The 25,892-nt window shown below is 44.5% G+C and overlaps 2 protein-coding genes across 2 annotated transcripts; both read right to left on the minus strand.

Moving 5' to 3' along the window:
* Positions 1–331: 331 nt before the first annotated feature.
* On the minus strand, positions 332–12,407 carry IL27RA (interleukin 27 receptor subunit alpha). The gene is made up of 14 exons (XM_056820999.1): positions 10,323–12,407; positions 9,667–9,836; positions 9,389–9,540; positions 6,610–6,763; positions 6,369–6,474; positions 6,195–6,237; positions 5,098–5,214; positions 4,440–4,689; positions 3,413–3,514; positions 2,969–3,272; positions 2,432–2,622; positions 2,178–2,274; positions 1,892–1,985; positions 332–1,706 (listed from the first exon to the last, which is right to left on the minus strand). Exons 1-14 carry the CDS (start codon positions 10,391–10,393, stop codon positions 1,515–1,517), a joined length of 2,043 nt encoding a protein of 680 aa, XP_056676977.1. The 5' UTR covers positions 10,394–12,407; the 3' UTR covers positions 332–1,514.
* Positions 12,408–12,533: 126 nt separating this feature from the next.
* Positions 12,534–23,161, minus strand: RLN3 (relaxin 3). Its single transcript, XM_001377431.4, has 2 exons — positions 14,137–23,161; positions 12,534–13,556 (listed from the first exon to the last, which is right to left on the minus strand). The coding sequence occupies exons 1-2, from the start codon at positions 14,297–14,299 to the stop codon at positions 13,276–13,278; spliced, it is 444 nt and encodes a 147-aa protein (XP_001377468.1). The 5' UTR covers positions 14,300–23,161; the 3' UTR covers positions 12,534–13,275.
* Between the last annotated feature and the right edge of the window lie 2,731 nt (positions 23,162–25,892).

Genomic DNA, 25,892 nt, shown 5'->3' on the forward strand with positions numbered 1-25,892 from the left:
TCCCATAAGGTAGATGCTATTATTATGCCCCTTTTACCAATGAGGTGACTGAGGCCAAGGGTGATCAACTGACTTGCCCATGGCTACATGGACAGGGAGGGGCTGAGAGTGGATTTGGATTTTGGCTTCCCTGTCTAAATTCAGCACTTTATCCACCATGCCACCTAGTGCCAACCCCCCGGGAAGGACTTAGGTGTTCCTTCTCCTTGTCCAATACCTCCCGAGGCCTGAGTTTCCTGCAGTTTGATTACACACTCACTTATTATTCAGCCTTGTAGGATGGAAAGAGCATTAGATTTGGAATCAGAAGAACTGGCTTAAAATCCCACCTGTGATACTACCTGGGTGACCTTAGTCAGGCCATTTAACTTCTAACCTAGACCTATCTTTCCTTATCTGTAAAATGAAAGGGTTGGACCGGCTGACTTCTCGGGTTCTCACATTCTTAGGGGCCCCCAACATGCGCAAGGGAATGCTGGCTTATACTGCAGAAAAGCAAGGATGGAGAAGTCCCAAATCTTACCCTCAGGAAGTCTGAGGTTAGTCGGAAATAAGACAAACATAGGAAGCTATAATCCAAGGCTGATGTGATATATAATCTGCATTAGTGAGAATGGTACAAACAGAGGATATGGGGACCAAAGAGGAGTGAAGGGATCATTTCCACAGAGAGGAGATGGCATCCGAGCTGAACCTCAAAGGATGCACTAGATAGAGTTCAGGGGAGAAAGAGGTGGAATGGATGGAAGGAGCCAAAACCTGGAGAGATGGTAGGAATATATGAGCTGTATGTATGCTGTTGGGCATACGAGTAGGTTGGGGCAGAGCAGGGCAGTGGGACAAGATTGTAGGGCCTTGAACACCAGGATGAAAGGTTTGGACTTGGTTCCCTAGACAGTGGAGAAGTGAATCCCCTGCTTATAAATATGGGTAGGACGAATGAGAAGAGGAATCAGGTAAGTGGAACTAGTGTAGGGTGGGTTACTGGATTTCAAGTCAGGGAGCTCTGGGGTTGAGTTCTAATTTTACTCCTAATGAGCTGTGTAGCCTAGAGGGAGGCACTTCTCTCTGTTTCCTCCTCTATACAAGGAAGGGAGTTGGTCTGTTTGGCCTCTGAGGTTCCTTCCAGTCCTAAATCCTCTGACCTCTGACAGGAACTCATGTGCTCTTCTCTCCAGATCCTCAGACTGATCAGGGGAGGACAGAGGAATTTTCCCATGGCTCTCCCCCAGAGCAGAAAGAGATTGGAGGTAGGGATGAGGGCAAGGTTTTTAAGTCCCAGCCTTGATTCTGACTTGCCCTATGGCCTTGGGCAAATATTTTCCCACTCTCTCCTTGCCTCCTTAGTCTCCATTTCTGTAAAATGGGGGATGGAGTTGACAAGGTGATTTCTTATGATATTCTGTGGTTTTGAGTCTTTGTCTCCAAATATCAGGGCAATGCCTTCATCCTGGGCTTGGTTCCTCTATTTCATGGATCCATGCTCCTGGCAGAATCTCATAATTCAGGGCTCCTCAGGTGGATGTCTGTGGTCTGAGCAGAGTCACAAGGCCCAGTTCTTCAGGTGTAGGCAGAAAGTGTTTCTCATACCCAGAGTCAAGTGGGATGGGAGTCTCTGGGGCTTGGGGGGCTGGAGACATCATAATCTGCACCTCTTCCACTTCTATGAAAAGGGCATCCTTGGGAGGTGGAGCTGGAGGAAGCTCCTAGGGGAAATAGCAAGGAGGGAAGCCTTAGTTCCCCTTCTCCACCCCCACCTGGCCATTCCTCCCCTTCCCACCTTGGGGCCCAACATGTGACAGACAAGAGGAACTTGGTGATTCAGAGAGAGGGAATTAAAATTCCAAGTTTATGGAATAAAAAGCCAAGCTCCTGGGTCCCCTCTGCTCACCTCTCCCCAAGGCTGCATGCTCTTGCTATTGGAGGGATCTGGGATTCTCTCAGAGACCCAATGGGGCAGAAGCTTGTGACAGAGTTGGAGGCAGCTGACTCAGGCCAAAGAAAGAAGATCAAGGACACAATTAGGGCAGGGACATGAAGGCCTCTGGGATACAATATCCTCAAAAATCCAAAATTTCTCTCCCCTGGGGGGGGGGGGGTCCCATGGTACAAGCTGCACTTCCTCTCCCCTCCCCTCTGGGAGTCCTGACCAGGACCCAGGCATCCAGGGCCCTCACCACTTGGAGAATGCCAAGCCCAGGCAACAGCTCAGCAATAACAAGCCACATAGCAGCAGGACCACCAGCAGCACTTTCCACTTTTCTGAATATTTCTCTAGAAGCAGGAAAAGCCAAGGATCAGATATCAGGATACATGCTGCCCAGCAGGTTACCCTAACCCCCCATCGTCACCTCTCAGTACAGCTCACCCCTGTCACTCCCCCCCCCCCAGCCCACGTAGGCCTTGGGCATTTTGTCTCCAGCATACCCACCTGGGAGGTAGAGCTGGAGACTGGGGCCAGGCTGGCCAGGGCCAGCAATGGTGGATGCTGTCATCCACATCTTATAGTGTCCTTCAGGCAGGTCCAATAGGGTCACATTTAGGACATCTGCACTCACTAGAGAGACAGAGAAGATGTGGTCAGAGCTAACAGCAGAAGGTAGAGTGAAGGGGATCGACATAAGTCAGATGGGTTCATTCTAGGAAGGCTTCCTGGAGGAAGCATGCCTTCGACCAGTTCCAGATGCAGTGTGGTACAATGGAAAAACCACTATCAGAAACTAGGAAATCTGGGTTTTAGTCCTGTTTCTGCACTAACTCACAGAGTGGCCTTGGGCTAACCCTGCCCCATCTCTGGGCTTCTTAGTTTCCCTATCTGTAAAATGAAAGAATGGGACTATAATCTCTCAAGCCCCATCTGGACCTAAATCCTTTGTTCCTAAATTACCCTTGTGACCCTGGGCCAATTTCTTCTTCTTCATAGGCCTCAGTTCCCTTATCTGCAAAATGAGACAATACAGGCAGTCACTGTGAAAGGGAAGAAGTCCCCTGGGTGGCAAGTTCCAGGATCAGCCACAGTGGACTGACTTGTAAGTCTCCAAAGGCTAGTGGAAGCCAGTCTTGGAACAGAGATCCAACATAGGGGGATGCAGAGGAAGGGGGTAGAGGGTTACCATTATGAAGGGTAAGGGACCCCGAGTCTTGCTGCACATACAGGGTGTAGTGTGTTAAGTGCCCCCCACGTTGTCCTCTAGGGAGCTCGGCCCATGCCACCGTCAGTGCCCCACTGGCAGCATCTGGAAGCTGCCACAGAGCTGGCCCTTCCAGGGGTTCTGTGGGGAAGAGTAAACATCACACACCTTGCTTCACTTTGCCACCCATTCCCTAGGATCCTCTTGCCTGCCACCACACCACCACCTCCTCCTCCTCCTCCTCCTCCTCCTCCTCCTATGCCCTGTCCCTGTTCCTTTACCTATCTCCTGACTGTAGCCCCAGACTGGAGGGGCAAATGCCAGGCCCTTTGGGGAAACACCACTCACAGTCACACAGTATGGAACTCCTTTCTCAAAGTTTCCTTGGAAAAGAGAGAGGAGTCATGAGTCCATAAAAGCTGCAGGGAAAACCCACTCCAGCCCTCTCTTTCCCCCAAGCCATGCCTGCTCCCCCATCACATCTTCTATTCATCCTCTTTGCCCAAGAGCCCTTCCTATCCAGGACTCGCAAGAATCACCTAATCTCAGAACTGTAAAGGACCTCAGAAGACTTCTAGAACACTCCCACATCCAACTAAGCCTTCACCCACCCCTAACACTGTCCTCTCAAAATGGTAAGTAACCAGGCCCAAAGGACCACAAACAAGGAGACCCAGGGGTATCCACTTCTGGACAACCACAACCTCTACCAACCACTCCTACTTGTACCCTGTGGGGTCAAGCAACAGACATATAATCTCTTTTCCATATGAAAGTCTTTCTAGTATGTTCAAACAGCTATTAGCCATTAACCTATTCCCTCATTTTGCCTTCTTTTTTTCCAAGTTCAACATCCCCAAACAGTTTATAATTTGATTCAGTCTTTTCACTCTCCTGGTTAAACTCTTATGAACATTCTGAGTCCTGTCAAATGTTCTCCCTAAAATATGGGGCTTAGAATTAAACACAGTATTGGAGATGAAGTCTGAGCAGGACAGAAGATGGTGGGATTATACCCCTTTATTCTGGGCCCAGTGACTCTCCTGTAGAATCGCTTTTTTAAAAACTGGATCTTCTATTGCATAGCTAACTCTTTTGGAGCTTGTGGGCCACTGAGGACCCTGGTTCTCTGTCTCTCTCTGTCTTTCTCTCTCTGTCTCTGTCTCTCTCTCACCAGTCCCAAGTCAATGTATCACCATGACACAAATTCTCCTGTCCATTAGTCCATCAATTTGTGCTGTAGAACCCTTCAGGAGCCTGGAGGAAGTACTTTGGCATCCCTACAATCGGATCACTTCCTCATTTCACCTCTCAACAGAGTGCTCTGACTTCCAGTTGGCAGACGGGTCCAGTTCAGCTCCTGGAGAGACGAGTCTTCTTGGGTCCACTCCACCACAAATTCCTGGTATTCCTGTGGCTCTGGTACCCATTTGACCAATATCCCCTGATTTCCCATGCTGTTTACTTGGACACTCTTAGGAGCAGAACCTGGAGACAAGTATAAACCAGGAAGCTTGGTACCCCAGTTGCCAACACAGTAAAGGAGTTGGAGCTCATTCTACCTCGTCCCCATCCCCAAGTCCCATCTATCTGCTTCTTTGACTTTCACCCATTAAGTCCCTCCTTTCTGTTTTGTGTTTTCTGTTTCTACATGACCTTCTCCCCCAAGTCACAGAATCTTAGAGATGGAAGGCACTTCTACATTCATCTGTTCCATTCTCCATCTTGCCAAGGATCCTCTTGACAATATCCCTCATGAGTGATCAGAAGGTAAAAGACTTTCAGGGATGGGAAAATCATTTCCTCCAGCAGCACCCAATCCCCTCTACTCTGGGATAGCTAGCATCACCCAGAGCCAAGATCCCAGATACTTCCTGGAGGAAACTTATTGTATCTTACCTGAACAGGCTAAGGTTAGGTTGGACATATGTCCCTGGCCAGCTGTATTGAAAGCCACTATTGATACCCGCTCTGTGCCATTGGGAAGGATGGCATTGCAGCAGGGGATAACCTTAGGGTGCCAATCTCTACCTGGTCCCTGGAACACCACTGTATAGTTCAGCCCTGACCCAGGCATAAGGTCCTGAAGAGGGAAGAGAAGGGATTAATGTGCAATGATGAAAATCAACACTCATTCAATAAATATTAATTAAGTGCCCATTGTATATGAAGACCCATATTGAGCACTAGACCAATTTGGAAGAATGGGATTCAAAGTTGAGTTTAGTTGACTGGACACGGAGTTAAGAGGACTTGCATTCAGGTGTTGACTGCCACTTATTCTGGGCCACCATGGACTAATTATTTCCCCTCTCTTGATTTCCTCATCTGTAGTGAGAAAATTATCTTATACTACCTTCCTCACAAGGTTGTTAGAAGAAGAGGGCTTTAGGGGACAGGTAAGTGGCACAGTGAATAGAATACCAGGCTTGGAGTTGGTTGGATCTGGATTCAAATGTAGTCTCAGGCACTTCCTAGCTCTATGACCCTGGGCAAGTCACTTAGCCCTGACTGCTAACTCTTGCCACTCTTCTGTCTCAGAATTGATACTAATACATAAGGAAAAGGAAAGAAGGAGGAGGAGGAAGAGATGATGACAACTATGATGATGATGACTTTTAAAATCCATTCATGTGTGAAGACAAATAAATGTCCCTGCCCTACTGGAGCCCATAGTCCAAGAAAAGAACATTCCCTTCTATGACAACATTTGAATCTTTTAAGGTTGCAAATATCATTCTCCACCTTGTACAAGGGAAGCTATTGAGGACCAGGAAGGGGAAGAGTCTCTTCCAAGGTCACACAGAAATATACTACTTGAGGGGGCAGCCAGGTAGCTCAGTGGATTGAGAGCCAGGCCTAGAGACCTAGGAGGTTCTAGGTTCAAATCTGGCCTCAGACGCTTACCAGCTGTGTGACCCTGGGCAAGTCACTTGACCCCCATTGCTTAGCCCTTACCACTCTTCTGCCTTGGAATCAATACATAGTATTGATTCTAAGATGGAAGGTAAGGGTTAAAAATAAAAAAAGAAATATACTACTTGAACCCAGGTCCTTAATCACCACGCGCAGCACTGTTTCAGTTATACCCAGTTGGGACACAGCCCTAGGAAACCGAGCCCAAGTTTCTTTTTCACAAGGCTTTATGGATCTATCCCTTCCCCTTACCATCCTATCTCCCATGCCTAAGCTACAGCTACCTCTGGGCTGGGGCCCAGGCAGACCCTCTAGGAATACTCCAGGTCCCAGGTCACCTTCCATAGCAGAACATAGGACTCTTCTTTGGGGCGTGAGCTGCGGCAGGGTGACCCAAGTACCCACATGTCCACCAGGCTGGTTGGGGCTAAACAGAGGCACAAGGAAAGAGGAGAATAGGGTGAGGAACTTCTCCAGTTGCTAGGAAGGGGAGGGAAAAGGGAGGAGGCATATGAGCATCCAGGCCTCAGGTCTCCCAGTCCTAAGAGAAAAAAGGACTTACCAACTGGAAGGGTCTGGAATTTCAGGGTGGAGCTCCAGTCACTCCAAAAGCCCATGCTGTTTTGCAACTGGCAGCGAGAGGACATTTCATAACCTGTGGCTGGCTCTAAACCCCGAAGCTCCAGAAAAGATGAGGTTAAATCTTTAGGTTCCACCTAAGGAAGAGATGAGGAGTCATAACTCCTATGGGTGAGAAACTAGCTCCCATAGATCATTTAAGAACCTCCATAAATAGACATGACTCCTATGGGCTTGTATTATTATATATAATTAATCTCATGAGCCATATAATAAGTTCCATTGGTCATGCAATAACCCCTATGGGTCATATAATAATCTCAATGGGATTTTGTAATAAACCCCATATATGGGAAGCCATAAGTGCTACAGAATGAAGAGAGCCTTTTGGCATATGATTATTACAGAGTACTATTGTGCTAGGAGAAATGACAAGGAGGTAGTTTCAGAAAAGCATGTCAAGATCTATATGAACTGATGCAAAGTGAAGTGAGAAGAACCAGGAGATCTTTGTACACAGTAAAAGCAATATTGTAACAATGATCAAATGTGAAAAATTTAGCTACACTGATCAATACAATGATCCAATGCTATCCATCTCCAGAGTGAGAACTGATGAACTCAGAGTACAAATTAAGGTATAATTTTCTCACTTTATTTTTCTTGCTTTTTAAAAAATATGGCTAATATAGAAATTTGTTGTGCAAGATTTCACATGTATAATGGATATACAACTTGCCTTCTCAGTGGGTGGGACAAGGGGTGAGAGGGAGGGAGAAAATTTGGAACTCAAATTTATTAAAAAAGAGCATGTTAAAAGTAAAAAATAATAAAGCAAACAAAATAAACTTTGAAAAAAGGCTGAAAAGAGTCAAACCAATACAATACCGACAACCACTACCATTTATATTGTACTCTAAGGTTTACAAATTTAGATACTATTTGAGCAACTCATTTCAGTTCTCTGAAGGTTCTTCACCAATGAAATATAAATAAGTGGGTTGAATTAGGTGACTTCAGAGATCTCTTTCTGCTCTAAGTTCCATGATCCTAGGGTCTCATCAGATTCTTGTACTTCCCTATAATGCCAGATTTATAGATATCATCATATCCTTATTTTTACAGAGAAGGAAACTGACACTCAGAGGGATTGCCCATGGCTACACAATTAGCAAACACCAGAGTCAAGATCTGAACCCAAGATTTTCTGAGCCCCGTGTTGACCACACTGGCCAGCCCTTCACATGGATCAGAATGATGAAATTAAGGCAGTTGCACCAAGATGGTCTATGCTAAACGGATCACATGTTCCAGACAAGCAGGATGATTTGACTGCTGTCACTTTCAAGATAATGTACACATCTTTCATTCTAGGCTTAACAGTTGAGAAATAACAGAAGTTCCCAGATACATATAATAATTTACAATTCCTTTTCCCTGGTTTTGTTTTTCTTTTCTTTTGTTCTTCAACCCTCCCAGACAACTATTCCTAACAATTAATCATTTTTTAAAGCCTTACTTTCCATTTTAGAATCAATACTGTGTATTGGTTCTAAGATAGAAGGGTAGTAAAGGCTAGGCAATGGGGGTCAAATAACTTGTCCAGGGTTACACATAACTAATCATTTTTAAGAGGAAAAATAAAAACAAATTCTTAGTGAAACTGATTATTATAACAAAAACATGATAAATAATTATCACCCATGGGCTTTCCACCTCAGCAAAGGAATTCAGGTAGGACTGGAACCAGTTACATATTCACTGGCTCCAAACTGAGAACAGGGCATTTCCATCCTACATCCTCATGCCTTTCCAGAAGCAGGATCCCTAGTCTCTTCTCCTTGAGAATTGTCCATTATTGCACTAATGGAGATATTAATCACTGTTTTGTGGGTCTAGTCATTCAGCCCAATCTAAATCCCCAGATTTATTTTATAATCCAGGTAGCCTCACATCTCTCTCCTTATCACAGGCATGAGACTTGATTAATACAGGTCTGATCACATCACTCAATAAACTCCAGTGGCTCCCTATTGCCTCCAGGATCAAATATAAAATGCTCTGGCATTCAAAGCCCTTCATAACCTAGTTCCCACTTACCTTCCTAGTCTGTATATGTTTTATGTACTCTTTAATCCAGTGACACTGGCCTCCTAGATATTTCATGAACAAGACATGCTTAGCTCTCAGCATTTTCTCTGGCTGTCCCCTATGATTAGAACATGCTCTCTCCTATACTCTCACTACTGACCTCCCTGGCTTTCTTTAAGACCCAAGTGAAATCCCATCTTTTGAAGCCTTCCACAACCCTTCTTACTTCTAATGCCTTCCTTCTGTTAATTATTCCCCATTTATTCTACTATGGATAGCTTGCTGAGGGAAGGGATTGTCCTTTGTCTCTTTTTATATCCACAGCACTTAGCACTGTGACTGTACACATGTGGCCATCAGTTAATCCTATCTGGAGTGGTATAAAGAGAACCCAGAAGATCTGGTTTCAAACTTGGTCTCTGCTACTTTCTGTTTGTGTGACCTTAGGCAAGTCACTTCCCTTCCCCTGTGCCCCAGTTTCCTCATATGTAAAACAGAACTGATAATACTAGTACCTACCTCCTAAAGCTATTATGAGCATGAAATGGGTTAATATGTGTAAAGAAATTTGCAAACTTTAAAGTGCTGTATAAATACTAGCTGTTATCATGGCTGTTATTACTATTATCTGGGGCATCAAACCCCACAGAAGTTTGAGGGATATGACTCACCTGTTGCCATACTGAGGCCAAGATATTCCGAAAGCGGAGCTGACACTCAAAGCTCTCGTGGGGGGGCCAGGCAGGGGTATTCCAGGTCACAGTGACCGCCCTGGGGTCATCAGAGAACTCTACAGGGAATAGCTTTGGTGGCTCGGGCTTCACTGTGGGAGAGAGAAGAGAATTATTCCTGTAAGTTGCAGGGACCCCAAGCTGCCACCTTCCACCCCACTCCAGACCTGGATGGCACAGGTACCCCTTCCCTTCCTGGCCCTCCCACCCCTGGGCACCTATGTCATCTAGGCACAGTCTGAGAGGCTCTGGGTCTCCAGGCTGGGAAATGTTGCCCATTGGGCTCAGCCATATGAGGTAGTGGTCAGAGATAGTCAGATGCTCACGTTCCACCATGACCCAACCCTGGCCTCTGGACACTGAGACATTCTGGATCCTGTTGGGGTGGCTGGTGAGAGAGAAAACAGAAAGATTTGGGGTGGCTAGGCACAGGAAACTAGAAACATCTTACATCTAGAGTTGGATGGCATATCAATCCTCTCATTTTACACATGAGGGAACTGAGGCTCAGAGTATAAGGGAAGGTGATTCTCCCAAGATCTAGGAAGCCTTGAGAGCAGGATTTGAATCCAGCTCCTCCTACTCCAGAACCTGGGCTCCTTCCAATATTTCACATTCCTTCTCAATAAGTAACAGCTTTAGACAGGTGGAGATAAGAGGAAAATGTAACCTGAGCAGCAACCTTACAATGTGTTTAGGGTACCAAGTGCCAGGTCCTCTCCCCAGGCTTGGGGAAGAAGCACATCAGTGGGCTAGTGGGTGGGGCCAGGAAGCTGCCATTTCTCTGATGTGTCAGTTTCCTCAAGTCCCACCCCCACCCTGAGGTTCTGTGGGAGTGGGGAGATGGGTAGTAGAAAACTTGGGTTTTACTCACTACTTTAAGCTTTGGTAGTAGAAGTTATAAGGAATACCAGGGTCCAAGCTGAGTCCCCATGTGCAGTTCATGTCTCCCTTGGGACTTATCCAGTAGCATTGGAGTTGAGAAAGTGGAGCTGATGAGGGCAGTGATCCCTGGTCAGCCCATGTCTCTGTTCCAGTAAAACCACACAGAGATCAGGCCATGTTATTCCCCTGCCCCAAACTGTGTCTCCTTGTTGCCTCCTTAGACAAGTTCAGTCTCTGCTGCCTGGCATTCAAGGCTACTCCCAAACTGCAACCAACCACACTGGCCTTCCCAACTTTATTTGCTATTGTGCCCAGTTACTCACTTTCCACTCTCCTCCTCACACTCCAGCCAAACTATGAGACTCTCTGACCCCCTCTTTATGCCCACCATTCTCCTGTTCTACTTTGTCCCCTATGCCTAGAATATTCTCTCTCTCCTTTATCTGCTTAATTCCTAGGGTCTTTTAAGGCTCTACTCACAGAAAGTCAGGCCTGAAAGGGAGTATTGAACCAATCTCTTCATTTCACAGAGGATACTCAAGGCCAGTGAGGGTTCAAGTTCAACAGTGGCAGTGATCAGTGGCAGAGATGGGACTTGAACTCATCTAAGTTTGACTTTTAAGACTTAACTCTTTTTCTTCCTTCCTTCCTTTCTGTTCTTTCTTTCTTCTTCCTCTTTTCTTCCCTTCTTCCCTTTCTCCCTCTCTCCGTCTCTCTCTGTCACTGTCTCTGTCTCTCTCTGTTTTTCTGTCCTATGCTACCTAGCTGCACTTTTCACTAAACCACACTAATGTGCTGTTTCTTCCAAGAATCCCTTGGATCTTTTGGGTTGGGGTTCAGTAATGGTCTTCCACTGGGTTCACATGTATTGCTTCCTTTTTCCCTCCCTAATGCACTGATCGTGTAAGCCTCCTAATGTACTGTGTTCTACTACTTTGAGGTTGGCAAAGCACTTTCCTCATGGCCGCCGTCCTGTAAGGTAAGCAGTGCTGATACCTTCATCCCCATTTTACAGAGGATGAACCTGAGATGTAGGGAAGAAACCTGAGCAGTAATTTGGCATTTTACATAACGCACTAAAAGTTGCAAAGCACTTTTGGACATTGTCTCATTTCCTCTCCTCAACAACCCTGGGAGGTGGGGATCGTAGGTATTACCTGTACATTTTAGAGGTTAAGAAGAAATGGCGGTTCAGTGAGGTACAGAAACATGCTCAGAGTCCCCACTGCTAGTGAGGAGTGTCTGAGTCAAGGTTCCGACTCAGATTTCACCTGACTTCACTGTCTTCCAGTAGGCATGAGCCTGTTTTTTTATGACAAGCATGTGCCTACTAGTAGCAATGCTTGTATTGTGCTCAAATTGAGTCTTACAGAAATGTCCCAGCTTCCCCAGTGAAGACCAGTACGGGTCTGTCCACAGTTAGTTTAATAATATCCGTTGAATGACTAACTCCCAGCTCTTGCCTTTCCAGGGCTGGGGCCTTACTTGGGGACCCAGAACCTTCCCCACACTCCCTCCTCCCTCCCTAAGCTGTGCACACATCATCCTCCAGCTCTCCCACATCCTGTGGGGGCCCCAGGGAGTTAGCTGCCCGGCAGCTGGGGGGTGGGGAGGAGGGTGAGGGAGGAAATGGAAAGAAAAGGCAGGAGGGATCCCACTCAGCACCTGTCTGAGGCTCAGAGTAAAGTCAGGGGTGTGGATGGGGGCTAGGAAGCCCTCCAGGGCCACCAATTCAAAGGCCAATGGCATGGAAGAATGTGGGGCCATTAATCACTCACCCTCTGGGACAGCCAGAAGCATCACTGGTAAAGCCAGAGGTAGCCACAGCATTAGCAGCAACCTTGGTGGTAGTGGCTACAGCTGGAATCCAAGAAAGCTGGTGCCAGGAGGCCAGTCAAACCCGAGTGAGTCTATGGCAGCCCCTACTGGCTCCCTCTGCTCCCTCCAACTGACCGGGGACCTAGCTTCCTGCCTTAACCAATGAGATAATGGCAACCCCCCACGCCCCAGGCTCAGAGCAGAAAGTCCCAGATCGTAGGAGGGAGGTGTGCCCCAACTGAAGAGCCTATGAGAGTGAACAAAGTAGAATGCTTCTCTTGGGGAAACTGAGGCACAAGGAAGATGTGCCCCTCAGGTAGGGGAAAAAGATGGATGCTGGCTGGCCACCACCCCTACAATGATCTACACACACACACACAAAGTCATTCTGAGTTTTATTAAGACTTTGAAGAAGCTTGAACCAGGGCCAACCCGCATCCTGAACCTAGGCATCCGGCTACCCAGCCCCAGCCCCTCACCCTCTCCCATCCCCCACAGCGAGAGCAGAGTAGCAACTGTCTGTGGCTTCATTGTGGGGCTGAATGATTCTGGTGTGGAATGATCATGGGTATGAGGTTGTGTGGGGAACCATTCCAGGTTGGAGCTGTGGGAATATATCTGAGGTCCTGTCCAGCTTTAAATCTTTCTCTTATGATTCCTGAGGAAAGATTTTTTCCCCCTAGGCCAGAAATCATTGACTTGGGAGAATTCTCATATGGCCACCCCAACATGATGTGATGGGTAATGGGTGGGGTGAACTAGGCTGGTCCATTTCCATTCCCTGAACAGGCTCAGGGTACACTAAGTTCAAGGGCCAAGCAGAGGAGGGGTGCAAAGTTGAAGGGAGAGTATAGGAAACCGGGAGCAAAGAGAAAAGGGAAGGAACTGGAATTTAGTACCAGAAGGGAAGCTAAAGTAAGGAAAGGAAGGGGTAGCCCATCCTACCACTGGAAGGTAGAGTGAGGCTCTTATGAACAAAGTGAGGACAAGAGTGAGAGCAGAGATCCACAGTGGTCTCAAAAGGGACAGAGAGCAGGAGGGAGCTGAGTAGAAGGGGGGAGGTTCAGGCTCCCCTGAGTCTAATACTCAGCAGAGGAAATGAAGTTTCCTCTTCCCCCCAGAGTCTAGCACAGGCTGCTAATCTCAGTCTTGCTGCAGCCCCACTTGCAGCAGTTGCTGGAGACACCTGCCAGAACATCCCGACCACCCCGGAGGAAGCCCTGGCCAGGCCTGGCTTCAGGCTCTGACTCTGGCCGGCTTCTGGACATTCCAGCCCAGCTGGGGCCTCCCATGCTGCTGTAGAAGTCTTCAGATTCCCTGGGCAGTGGCAGGAGGGGACTGGACAGCCATTCGATTGAAGTGGTCTCCTGGGACTCGCCCCCTAATTCCTCAGCAAAGGCATCCTCTGGAAAACAGAGCAAAATCTTAAAGCCTCTCGCATTTGCTCCATGAACTGGCTACTGCCTGAGACTTCCCTCCCCCAAAAAGGGATTTAGAAACGTTAGGCTTGTGTCTTTCATCTGTGATTGGCAGTTCCCTTGGTTTGAGCACATCTCCTTTTCCCCCAGGACAAAAGGATGTCTTCCATTGATTTTTTACACACACACACACACACACACACACACACACACACACACACACACACACACAGCCTCCCCACATGCATCCTTAACCATGAATGGATTTATAATGATATCAGTCCACTTCTCTGTGTCTGTTTCCTCATCAATAAAATAAGTTTAGATTAGATGGTCTCTTAAGATCTTCTCCAGCTCTGAAGCCTACCATCCAGGAAATCCACAATCTGGGTTTAAATCCTGTCTCTTGGGTAAATTCCATTCTGTTCTGAGCCTCAGTTTTCTTATCTGTCAAATGAGACTAGATCAGCTAGCCTCTAAGGCCCTTTGCAGCTCTGTGTTCCCCTACTATCTCTGCCCCAGCTTGAAGCTCTCCCCCATCCCCTAGCATCCACAGCCACTACTCACCAGTTCTAGCCCGTCTCCATCGAGAACCCCCACAGGTAAAGATGACAGCCCGGATGAACTCTCGGCCACACAGTTTTACGGCATAGGGAGAAGTCCGGCCCTCAGCTGCTGGCAGATCTCCCAGCAAAGCCCACAGTACCAGGAACAGCACAGCTTTGGGCATGGTGGACAAGAGGCAAGACTGCTAGGGAGAAGCCTGTCCTGCAGCTGCAGCACAATGTCGGGTCCAGTTGCCTTTTCCCATCCTTGCTTCTGCCTCCCCATTTATAGCCAATTGCTGCATGACCTCCCTTATCTCCTCCAGCTAGAGACAGGACCAGCGTCCTTCTCCTCAACCCCTCTATTCCCTGGGAAGAAACCTGGCTTTAGCGATAACCTTTTTCCAGTGATGAGGGGAGGCCTGGGGAGTGGAGGGGGGCAGGCAGAGACTGGGGAGGCGGGGGAATGAGGGGATATGTGTCACTGGCATTGCTACAGATGAGGGAAATAACTAGATTTCTAACTAGGAGCCAAGGGGACTGGATCCTTCTGCTAGTAAAACACCCTCATAGAATTTCGAACAAAAAGGAATCTCAGAAACACTGTAATCTAATTTCTCATTTACAGATGAACCAAAGCCTAGAAAGGGGAATTGACTTCATTTCAATTCAATTCAATGAACAGTAGTCCCTGCCATACAGAGATCAATAGTTTGAAGTTGGACATCCAAAGCGAAAAATAAAAAAGTCTCTTCTCTCAAAAATAGTACACCTGACTGATGGAAGGGAGGAAATATATGAGGTAAACAGATAAATACTGCCTGAGAAAACTGAGGAAGGAATGAGCACAGGCAAATGGTGGAGATAGGGGAAACTTTTCAGAGGAATTGCATCTTAAAGAAAAGGAGTTCATTCTAATCATGTGGGATGGCTTGTACAAACACATGTAGGTAAGGGGTGAAGGACAGAGTTTGGAGAACTCTTGAATGGTGATGATCCAGATTGATTGGGATGTGAAATCCATGAAATGAAATCTATGAAATAAGACTAGAAAGGTAGGTGGGAGCCAGAACTTAAATACTAAGGTCATTGTGAAAACCAAAAGAGAGAACACACATAAAACACTTATTTTTTTCCTCATTTTTAAAAAACATTTTTAATTTGGTCAATTTCAAACATTATTCCTTGGTTACAAAAATAAGTTTCTATTCCTCCCTCCCCTCCCCCCGTCCTTCCCATAGCCTACATGCAATTCTACTGGGTTTTACATGTGTCCTTGATCAGAACCCATTTCCATGTTGTTGGTGTTTGCACTTCATTAAGAGTCTACATCCCCAATCATATTACCCTTGACCCATGTATTCAAGCAGTTGTTTTTCTTTGGTGTTTTTACTCCCATAGTTTTTCCTCTGAATGTAGATAGTGTTCTTTCTCACAGATCCCTCAGAGTTGTTCAGGATAACTGCATTGTCACTAATGGAGAAGTCTATTACATTCAATTGTGCCACAGTGTATCAGTCTCTGTGTACAATGTTCTCCTGGTTCTGCTCCTCTCGCTCTGCATCACTTCCTGGAGGTTGTTCCAGTTCACATGGAATTCCTCCAGTTCGTTATTCCTTTGGGCACAATAGTATTCCATCACCAACAGATACCACAATTTGTTTAGCCATTCCCCACTGGAAAGGCATCCCCTCATTTTCCAATTTTTTGCTGCCATAAAGAGTGCAGCTATGAATATTCTTGTATGTGTATTATTCCTTATTATCTCTTTGGAGTACAAACCCAGCAGTGCTATGGCTGGATCAAAGGGCAGACAGTCTTTTAGTGCTCTCTGGGCATAATTCTAAATTGCCCTCCAGAATGGTTGGATCAATTCACAACTCCACCAGCAATGAATTAGTGTCCCTACTTTGCCACATCCCCTCCAGCATCCATTACTTTCCTTTGCTTGTCAAGTTAGCCAATCTGCTAGGTGTGAGGTGATACCTCAGAGTTGTTTTGATTTGCATTTCTCTGGTTATAAGAGATTTAGAACACTTTTTCATGTGCTTATTAATGGTTTTGATTTCTTTGACTGCAAATTGCCTATTCATGTCCCTTGCCCATTTATCAATTGGAGAATGGCTTGATTTTTTGTACAATTGATTTAGTTCTTTGTAAATTTGAGTAATTAGACCTTTGTTAGAGGTTTTTGTTATGAAGATTGTTTCCCAGTTTATTTCCCTTCTGATTTTTGTTACATTGGTTTTGTGTGTAGAAAAACTTTTTAATTTGATGTAATCAAAATTATTTATTTTACATTTTGTGACTCTTCCTAAGTCTTGCTTGGTTTTAAAATCTTTCCCTTCCCAAAGGTCTGACATATATATACTATTCTGTGTTCACCTAATTTGCTTATAGTTTCCTTCTTTATATTCAGGTCATTCACCCATTCTGAGTTTATCTTGGTGTGAGGTGTTGATCCAAAGCTAATCTCTCCCACACTGTCTTCCAATTTTCCAGCAGTTTTTTTTTTTATCAAATAGTAGATTTTTGTCTCAAAAGCTGGGGTCTTTGGGCTTGTCATAGACTGTCTTGCTGAGGTTACTTACCCCAAGTCTATTCCACTGATCCTCCTTTCTGTCTCTTAGCCAGTACCAAATTGTTTTGATGGCCACTGCTTTATAGTATAGTTTGAGATCTGGTACTACAAGACCACCTTCCTTTGTATTTTTTTTCCATTATTTCCCTGCATATCCTTGATCTTTTGTTCTTCCAAATGAACTTTGTTATGAAAACACTTAAACATTTTGCAAACATTAAATGCTAGCTTTTATTAATTAGAAGAGGAGAGTCCCTAAAGGCTCTGAGGTCACATAGCTACATAGCTAGAAAGCATAGAGCTATAAAGTTTCAGGATTCGAACCTGGTTTTCTGCTACCAAATCAAGTATTCTTTCTACTACACAAGGAGGGAGATAGAGACAGAGACAGAAATAGAGACTGAGGGAGTATAGAGCAAGGTCCAGGGCCTGATAAATGGGGCTGAGATCCAGGAAAACATAAACAGAAGCTCTGAGGATCTATGAAAAGTAGGGCTCACAGGAACAGAGCCAGGGAAATTCCAGGGATCATAAGACCTGACAAATGAGTCAGTTAATAAACATTTATTAAGCATCAACTCTGCCAGACTGCTGGGAAGTGCTTTCAGAGAAACATAAAAGATAGTCCCTAACCTCAAGGAGTTCACAATGCAATGAGAAACCATGGAAACAAATTCTATATAAGATAAATAGGAAATAATCTACAGAGGAAAGATATTAAAATGAATAGGAAATATTCAACTGGGGGAGGATAATAAGACAAATAAGAAATAATCAACAGCAGGAAGATAATAAAATTAAAAGAGATTGAGAAAGACCTCTAGTGGAAGTTGGGTTTTTGTTTGGGACTTGGCTGAGTAGAAGAAATAGGAAGAGGCCTGTGGCAGGCCGACCAAAAAGAAATCTATTGCACTAATCCAAATGAGGACCTGCACCAGGGTGGTAGCAGTATTCAAGGAGGGAAGGGAACATTTTTTTTAGTGAGGTGATCTTCAGTTTTAATAATTTAAACCTGAGATTCTGAGATTTGGAACTGCTTTTTTTTGTTTTATTTTTTAATAACATTAATTTTTTTTCTTTTGTTTTCCCAAGATTACTTGATTCATCTTCTCTCCCTCCCCTCTTCCCTCCTACCTCCCAGAGACGATAAGCAATTCCACTGGGTTATACACATGTTGTCACTCAAATCCTATTTCCATATTATTCATTTTTGTAATAAAGTAATCTTTTAAAACCCAAACCCCAAATAATATACCCATATAAAGATATAAATCATGTTTTCTTCTGGATTTCTATTCAGGAGGGAGTATTTTTGAGGGATGTTACAAAGGTAATAATCAAAAGGCCTTGGCAACAGATTGGGTATGAGGGATGAGAATGAGAATTTAAGGATGGCTCCTAGATTGCAAGCTAGGTAGGCTGGTGGTGCCCTTTGACAGGAGGGAAATTTGGTAGAGGAAAGGTTTTGTTGGAAAAGATTATAAATTTACTTTTAGACATGTTGCATTTAAGATGTTTACAAGATATCCAATTCAAGATATCTAATATGCAGCTGGAGATGCAAGACTAGATGGAGGGTAAGAGAGAATCTAGACTTGGATAATTGGATCTCAGAATCATCAACATAGAGATGATAATTGAATCCATGGGAGCTGAGATCACCAAGTGAAACAGTATAGGAAAAGAGAACAGAGCCTACAATAGAGCCTTATTAGGGGGCATGACCCAACCATCTCATAAAATTTACAGAAAAAAAATCTCAGTATGGTTAAGGGACCACAGGGGCTATCTTGTTTTCTATCCTAGCAGATGCCCTCTCCTTCAGGTAGGTCATCTAACCTTTCTTTGAAGACTGCCTGTGAAGACGGTATCTCTAGAGACAGCACCTTCCAGTTGTGATTTGCTCTAATTGTTACACTAAGCCTAAACTAGCCTTTCATCAACTTCCATGCATTTCTCCTCCTTCTACTCTCTGGGATGAAGCAGAGCATGGCTAATCTCCCTCCTGGGTAAAAATAGCCCTTCAGACATTTGAAGACAAAGCTATCATGTCTCTGCTTAATGTGTTCTCTTGTTTGAACCTATTTCCTTCTAATTATCCTTTTATGGCAATCTTCCATCACTGCACCAATCTGCTCATCCTTCTCTTCGCATGCTCCAAGCTTAGAGCTTTAGTGTGACCAAGACTAACCACTATGGTACTACTACCTCTTTTGTATAAACACTACTTTCTTTAGATGGCTAGGTGGCGCTGTGGCTAGGGCATGGATCTTTTCATTCAAATCCAGCCTCAGACATAAAAGATGTGACTCCAGGCAGTTTAATCTTTGTCTCTCAGTTTCCTCATCTGTAAAACATCACTAGTAATAGTATCTACCTCCCAGAATTATTATGAGGGCAAATTCATATTTGTAAAGTGTTTTGTAAACCTTAAAGTGCTATATATTTTTTTTCTAGATGCCACGTATTATGGTTATCATTTTTTCATTGTTAGCCTTTTTTTGACTGCTATGTCCCATATTGAGTTTTCAGTCCATAAGCACCTCTGAATCTTTTTTGGTGTAAACTGCTTTCTAGCCACACTTCATTATTTTTGCATGTAACATTTTATTTAACCAAAGTGAAGGATTTTAAGTTTATCTCAATTCAATTTCATTCTATTAGATGTGGTCCCTTATTCAAGCTGCCAAACATCTTTTTAGATCTGTACTATCATATGGTTAGTTATCCTTAGCTTTGGGTCATCGGAAATTGGATTTAAAATGTCATCTATGTCTTCATTCAAGTCATTGAGAAAAATGTCAGACAGCTCAGAACCAAAGACATCTAGATGGTCCTTGAAGCACTCTTTTCCAAGCTGACATCAACTAATTAATGACTCATTCTTTGGGTCTAGTCATTCCATCTCTTTGAAATCCATCCAGCTCAAATTTTTTCCATCTTGCCCATAGATATGGGAGAAATTCTGCTTTTCTGACATATTATTGCTTTGTAATCAAATCAGCCTAGAAATCCTATCAAAAAGGGATGGCTTGAAGCTACTAGGTAGCACAGTAGATAAAGTGACAGGCATGGAGTCTGGAGGACTTGGGTTCAGATCTGACTGCAAACATTTTCTAGCTGTGTGACCCCAAGCAAATCACCTAACCCCAACTGTCTAGTTCTTACTGCTCTAATACTGAGTATTGATTCTAAGGCAGAAGGTAAGGTTTGGTTTTTATCTTTTCTCACCTAACATGACCCCTTTTTCTTTGTAAAGTCGTGTCTCTTGCTTTCCTCTATATCTATGAACCCATTTTCTCTATAGGGTCAAGATGAGCATGATATGAGGTAAAATGTTGGCAGTTAGGAGTTATGAGATTCATGCTATGACTCAAAAATTGATCTGTCTCCTTCCTGTGGGCTTCAGTTGATCTCTCTATAGATTATGGGGTCTAGGATTCAAAGGGGCTCCTACAAGGAAAGGTTCTACAAAGAAGCTGGAGATTTCCATATTTTGGGAGAGGAGAAGGGGGTTGTGGCTGGCTATTTGCTCTTTCCCTTACTTATGTTCAAAAGGGATATTGAGCTAGAATGATATCTATCCCCCATATCTCAAGTTTTGGTAGTCTAGTAAAATACTCTGATGCCCACTTTCTCTGAACATTCTTATCAAGTGGAAGGTAGTACTTAGTTTTTTTTTTTTTAAATCAATTTAGCTCCCATCAAAGACTGGTTACAGAAAAGAACATCATGAATAGTTAGTATATTTCTTTATCAAAATAAAGAGTAAACAAAAATTAGGGAAACTATAAAGATTAGTAATAATGGTTAACATTTATAGAGTGTTTTAAAGCTTGCAAAGGACTTTACAAATATGGTAGATAGGTGGAATAAACCAAAGAATAAACAAAACTTAAGCTCTTAAGCCAGAAGCGAAATGAAATAACCTCACTAAGGAGTTTCCAATCATTTTAGTCTCTAAGATTGTAAACTCTGAAAGTCAAACAACAAGGGGTTAGGTGGCTCAGTGGATATGAAGTATTTGAGTTGATTAGTGGTTTCAGTCACCTCTGACCCCATTTGGGTTTTTTTTCTTGGCAAAGATATTAGAGTGATTTGCCATTTCTTTCTCACCAGAGAATTTTACAGAGCACTTTACAGATGAGGAAACTGAGGCCAACAGGGTAAAGTGACTTGCCCAGGGCTACCCAGATAATAAGAATCTGAGGATAGATTTGAACTCACAAAGTTGAATCTCTTCCTGATTCCATACCCAGTACTCTATCCACTGTGCCACCTAGCTACCCATGGCTTAGTGGATAAAGAGCCAAACCTGGAGTCAGGAGGATCTGGGTTCAAATATGGCCTCAGATACTTCTCAGATGTGAGTCACTTAACCTAAATTGCCTAGCCCTTAAAAAATTCTTCTGCCTTAGAACTGATAATTAGTATCAATTCTAAGACAGAAGGTAAAAGTTTAAAAAACAAAAATGCATCAAGCAACATGTTGGGAGCTCAGTTTCCCAAGTGTCTAAGATTCTGGGAAAATCTCCAGTACATTGAAGGCTTCTCTACAACCCTAAGTCATATCTCCCTCACCCAGTTATGCAGAACTCTTAAATGAACACTCCAATTTAGTTCCATAAACATTTATTAAGGCACTACTGTGTGCAAAACACTGCTGGGTACCCAGAATAAAAAAAAACCAATGACTATGCCTATTCTCAAGGAATTTGCAAATCATATACAACTATATGGTGTGTATCATTACTTAATGGTCCTAGTTGGATGGAACTAATAGCCTAAATCAAATAAGTACCCTTTTGTCCTGGTAGTTTCTCTTTTTGTATCAAAGTCCTCACCCAGGTAGCCCAGCTCTTGATTGGACCCTTTCCTTTGTATCTATTGTAAAGCATCAGCCTCTCCCTGATAATCCTGTCTGGGACTTGTAGCTATTGTAAAGTCAACCAATCATATTTCCCTGTCCTTTATTCCCTGAAAGGTATATAAGTTCCACAAGTTCTATTGTTCTTTGGATAAATAATCAAGCAAGGTGCATTCTCCCAGGGATACAGTTCCCAGAGTCCCCAGGGTGTAGGCCCTGTGAATTTTTTGGCACTGGGCTCTGTGTAGCGGCTGATTCTTGGACCTATCCCTCTCCTGATTAAAGACTTGTTTTTTTCTGACTACTTTAGTAGTTCTGTGTTTTTTCCAAGTTAACAATATTTTTAAACTAAATCATTGCCCACAGGGATCCTAATGTATTAGATTAGTTTCTATTTGAGTTTGACACCAGAGGGGTAGACTACAAAAAGTCTGGAGTCACATGAAATATGTCGAAAGGTAGGGTGCCAGAATCAAGTTGGTGAATGGAATTGAAGAAGTTTTCAAAACCAAAAATTCCTACTAAGACATTCCTAATAATTAGTTTATGTAGTCTGCTTAAAGTCCTTTCAATGAATTCTCACCTCCAGAGTAACTCACCTTTCCCAAGACAGTACCCATTCCATCCAACTTTGTCCAGTAAACTAGTCCCAGTTCTATTCTTTAGGACTAAATAGAATAATTAAATCTAATTCTACTTTCCCATAAAAACCTTTCAAATTCTTTGCTTGAAGATTTCCTTTTCTTTTTATAAACGTCTTACCTTCTTTCTTAATATTAGTTCTAAGACAGAAGAAAAAATACAAAGAAACTCCTACTAGGAGCATGGAACATCAGGACATCACTTGACAGAGAGAATACCCCAAGACCTGAGAGAAGAACAGCTCTAATCGGTAAAGAACTGGAGCGATATAACATTGACATTGCAGCCTTAAGTGAAACACGCTTACCAGAAGAGGGATCACTCAGCGAACCCACCACTGGATACACCTTCTTCTGGAAAGGTAGAGCCTCAAATGAAGACAGAATCCACAGTGCTGGCCTGGCCATCAAGACCAGTTTGCTCAAACAGCTACCAGACTTGCCTGTGGGCATCAGCGAGAGGCTCATGAAGATCCGTTTGCCTCTCAGCAAAGACCGGTATGCCACAATCATCAGCGCATATGCCCCAACAGCACAGCACAGAGGAGACCATCAAGCATTTCTACTCTGACCTGAGTGCCATCCTGCACTCAGTGCCCACAAATGACAAGCTGATACTACTGGGAGACTTCAACGCCCGCGTCAGCCAGGACCATGAAAGATGGAAAGGAGTGCTTGGCAAACATGGCATGGGCAAAATAAACAACAACAACCTACTGCTACTCAGCAAATGCTTAGAGTTCAAACTCACCATCACGAACACTGTGTTCAGAATGGCAAACAAATATAAAACAACGTGGATGCACCCGCGATCAAAACAGTGGCATCTCATTGACTACATCATTGTATGCCAGCGAGACATCCAGGATGTAAAGATCACCAGAGCCATGAGAGGAGCTGAATGCTGGACAGACCACCAATTGGTTAGAGCGACTCTTCAAATGCGCATTGCGCCTCACCATCCAAAACTTGCCCAGACAGTTCGCGCATTTTACAACACGGTCTTAGAGATCCATCTTATTTGCAAACATTCTAGTCCTGCCTGGACAACAAGCTGTCTGCCAAGGGACCACTCACTGGAAGCTCAACCAAGAAATGGACCAGTTCAGAGACGCAGTGAAGGAAACATCAAAGGCAGTCCTAGGCCCCAAACAACGAAACCACCAGGACTGGTTCTACGAGAACAACACTGCTATTGAAGACCTATTGAGCAAGAAGAACAAAGCCTTTATGGAGTGGCAAAATAACCCAAACTCTGCTCCTAAAAAGGACAGATTCAAGTCTCTCCAAGCCACGGCACAGCGTGAGATCAGGAAGATGCAAGACCGATGGTGGGAAAAAAAGGCAGAAGAAATCCAGCAGTTTGCTGATATGAAAAACTACAAACAATTTTTCAGTGCCCTCAAGACTGTCTATGGGCCATTAAAACCCACCACCACTCTCTTGCTATCCTCTGACAGTGACACTCTCATAAAAGATAAAAAAGGCATCAGCAACAGGTGGAAAGAACACTTCAGTCAGCCTCTCAACCGACCCTCTTCAGTCGACCAAAGTGCCCTTGACCAGATCCCCCAAAACCGCTCCATTGAACAACTTGACGTCCCTCCTTCAATAGAGGAAGTCCAAAAAGCCATTAAACAAATGAGTGCAGGCAAGGCACCCGGTAAAGACGGGATCCCAACCGAGGTGTACAAGGCCTTAAATGGAAAGGCGCTCCAGGCATTCCACATAGTGCTGACCAGCATATGGGAAGAGGAAGACATGCCCTCAGAACTCAGAGATGCCTCCATCATAGCCCTATACAAGAACAAAGGCTCACGAGAAGCCTGTGACAACTACAGAGGCATCTCACTACTCTCCACTGCTGAAAAGATCCTCGCCCGTGTTATACTCAACAGACTCCTGTCATCTGTTGCAGAGCAGAACCTGCCTGAATCACAATGTGACTTCCGACCAGATCGCAGCACCATCGACATGGTCTTCACAGTGAGGCAAATGCAGGAAAAATGCCTTGAGCAGAACCTGAGTCTCTACATTGTCTTCATAGACCTGACAAAGGCATTCGACACAGTGAACAGGGACACATTGTGGGTGATCCTCAGCAAGCTCGGTTGCCCAGCAAAATTCATCAAACTGATCCAGCTCTTTCATGTCGACATGACAGAGGAAGTCCTATCTGGTGGAGAGACTTCTGATCGCTTCAACATCTCCAATGGCGTGAAACAAGGCTGTGTCCTCACTCCGGTACTATTCAACCTATTTTTCACCCAAGTATTATGACATGCTGTGATGGATCTAGTCCTGGGTGTCTACATCAAATACCAACTGGATGACTCACTATTTGACCTTCGCCACCTGACTGCAAAAACAAAGACAACAGAGAGACTCATCCTGGAAGCTCTCTTCACAGATGCCTGTGCTCTCATGGCCCACCAAGAAAATCATCTCCAAACCATTGTGGACAGGTTCTCCACTGCAACAAAACTGTTTGGCCTGACTATCAGCCTCAACAAAACATAGGTGCTGTTCCAACCTGCACCAGGGAGGCCAACTAACCAGCCGTGCATTACAATCGATGGCACGCAGCTTTCTAATGTCAACACTTTCAAGTACCTGGGCAGCACCATCGCCAACGATGGGTCCCTAGACCACGAGATCAAAAGGATCCAAAAGGCCAGCCAGGCACTTGGGCGGCTGCGCTGCAAAGTCCTCCAACACAGAGGTGTAAGCACTGCGACGAAGCTCAAAGTGTATAACGCAGTGGTCCTCAGCTCACTCCTGTACGGTTGTGAGACATGGACACTGTACCGGAAGCACATGAAACAGCTGGAGCAATTCCACCAACGCTCCCTCCGGTCAATCATGAGGATCCATTGGCAGGATCGAATCACCAATCAGGAAGTCCTCGACAAAGCCAACTCCACCCGCATCAAAGTCATGGTCCTCAAAACCCAGCTACGATGGTTTGGACACGTCATCCGCATGGACCCACAGCGAATACCAAGACAGGTATTCTATGGTGAACTGTCAGCTGGACTCAGAAAACAAAGCTGACCAAAGAAAAGATTCAAGGATCAGCTAAAGTCCAACTTGAAGTGGGCTGGCATTACACCAAAGCAACTAGAACTCGCTGCCTCTGATAGAAGCAGCTGGCGAACCCACATTAACCATGCCGCCGCCACCTTTGAAGATGAACGACGTCGACGTCTTGCCTCTGCGTGTGAACGCCGACACCAGGCCACAACCGCACCTCCCATAACAACTGGAGTCCCATGCCCCGTGTGCCACAAACTCTGGGCCTCAGCCTTTGGACTCCAAAGCCACATGAGGGTACACCATAGATGAAACTGCACAAAGACAATAGTCATTCTCAATCACTGAGAGACTACCACTAGACACTAGTTCTAAGACAGAAGAGCAGCATAGGCTAGGCAATGGGGATTAAGTGACTTGCCCAGGGTTCTAAGTAGACACACAGGCTAGAAAGTATTACTTAAATATATACTTATGTATACACTTGCCCTCAGTTGCACTGAGCAACTCTTTAACACCATGAATTGCAGAGTAGGTGCCAATCTGTATTGGGGCTTTATCCTCTGTGCTACCTAGCTGCCCCCTGCTTGAAGATTTCTAATGCAAATGAACCCATTGCTTCTATTTCAGTCTTTGAAGATCTGAAGCAGTTGCTG

This window comes from Monodelphis domestica, chromosome 3 (genome assembly GCF_027887165.1).
Source record: "Monodelphis domestica isolate mMonDom1 chromosome 3, mMonDom1.pri, whole genome shotgun sequence".
Classification (NCBI taxonomy): domain Eukaryota; kingdom Metazoa; phylum Chordata; class Mammalia; order Didelphimorphia; family Didelphidae; genus Monodelphis; species Monodelphis domestica.

Excerpts from the sequence above, each read along its gene's own strand:
- RLN3 (XM_001377431.4), bottom strand. The coding sequence starts at position 14,299 with ATGCCCAAAGCTGTGCTGTTCCTGGTACTGTGGGCTTTGCTGGGAGAT. Across the intron at positions 13,557-14,136 it reads ATGGAGACGGGCTAGAACTG|AGGATGCCTTTGCTGAGGAA; the intron begins GTGAGTAGTGGC and ends TCTGTTTTCCAG.
- IL27RA (XM_056820999.1), bottom strand. The coding sequence starts at position 10,393 with ATGAACTGCACATGGGGACTCAGCTTGGACCCTGGTATTCCTTATAAC. Across the intron at positions 6,764-9,388 it reads TGGCCTCAGTATGGCAACAG|GTGGAACCTAAAGATTTAAC; the intron begins GTGAGTCATATC and ends TCTCTTCCTTAG. Across the intron at positions 5,215-6,194 it reads CTGAAACAGTGCTGCGCGTG|GACCTTATGCCTGGGTCAGG; the intron begins GTGATTAAGGAC and ends TTCCCTCTTCAG.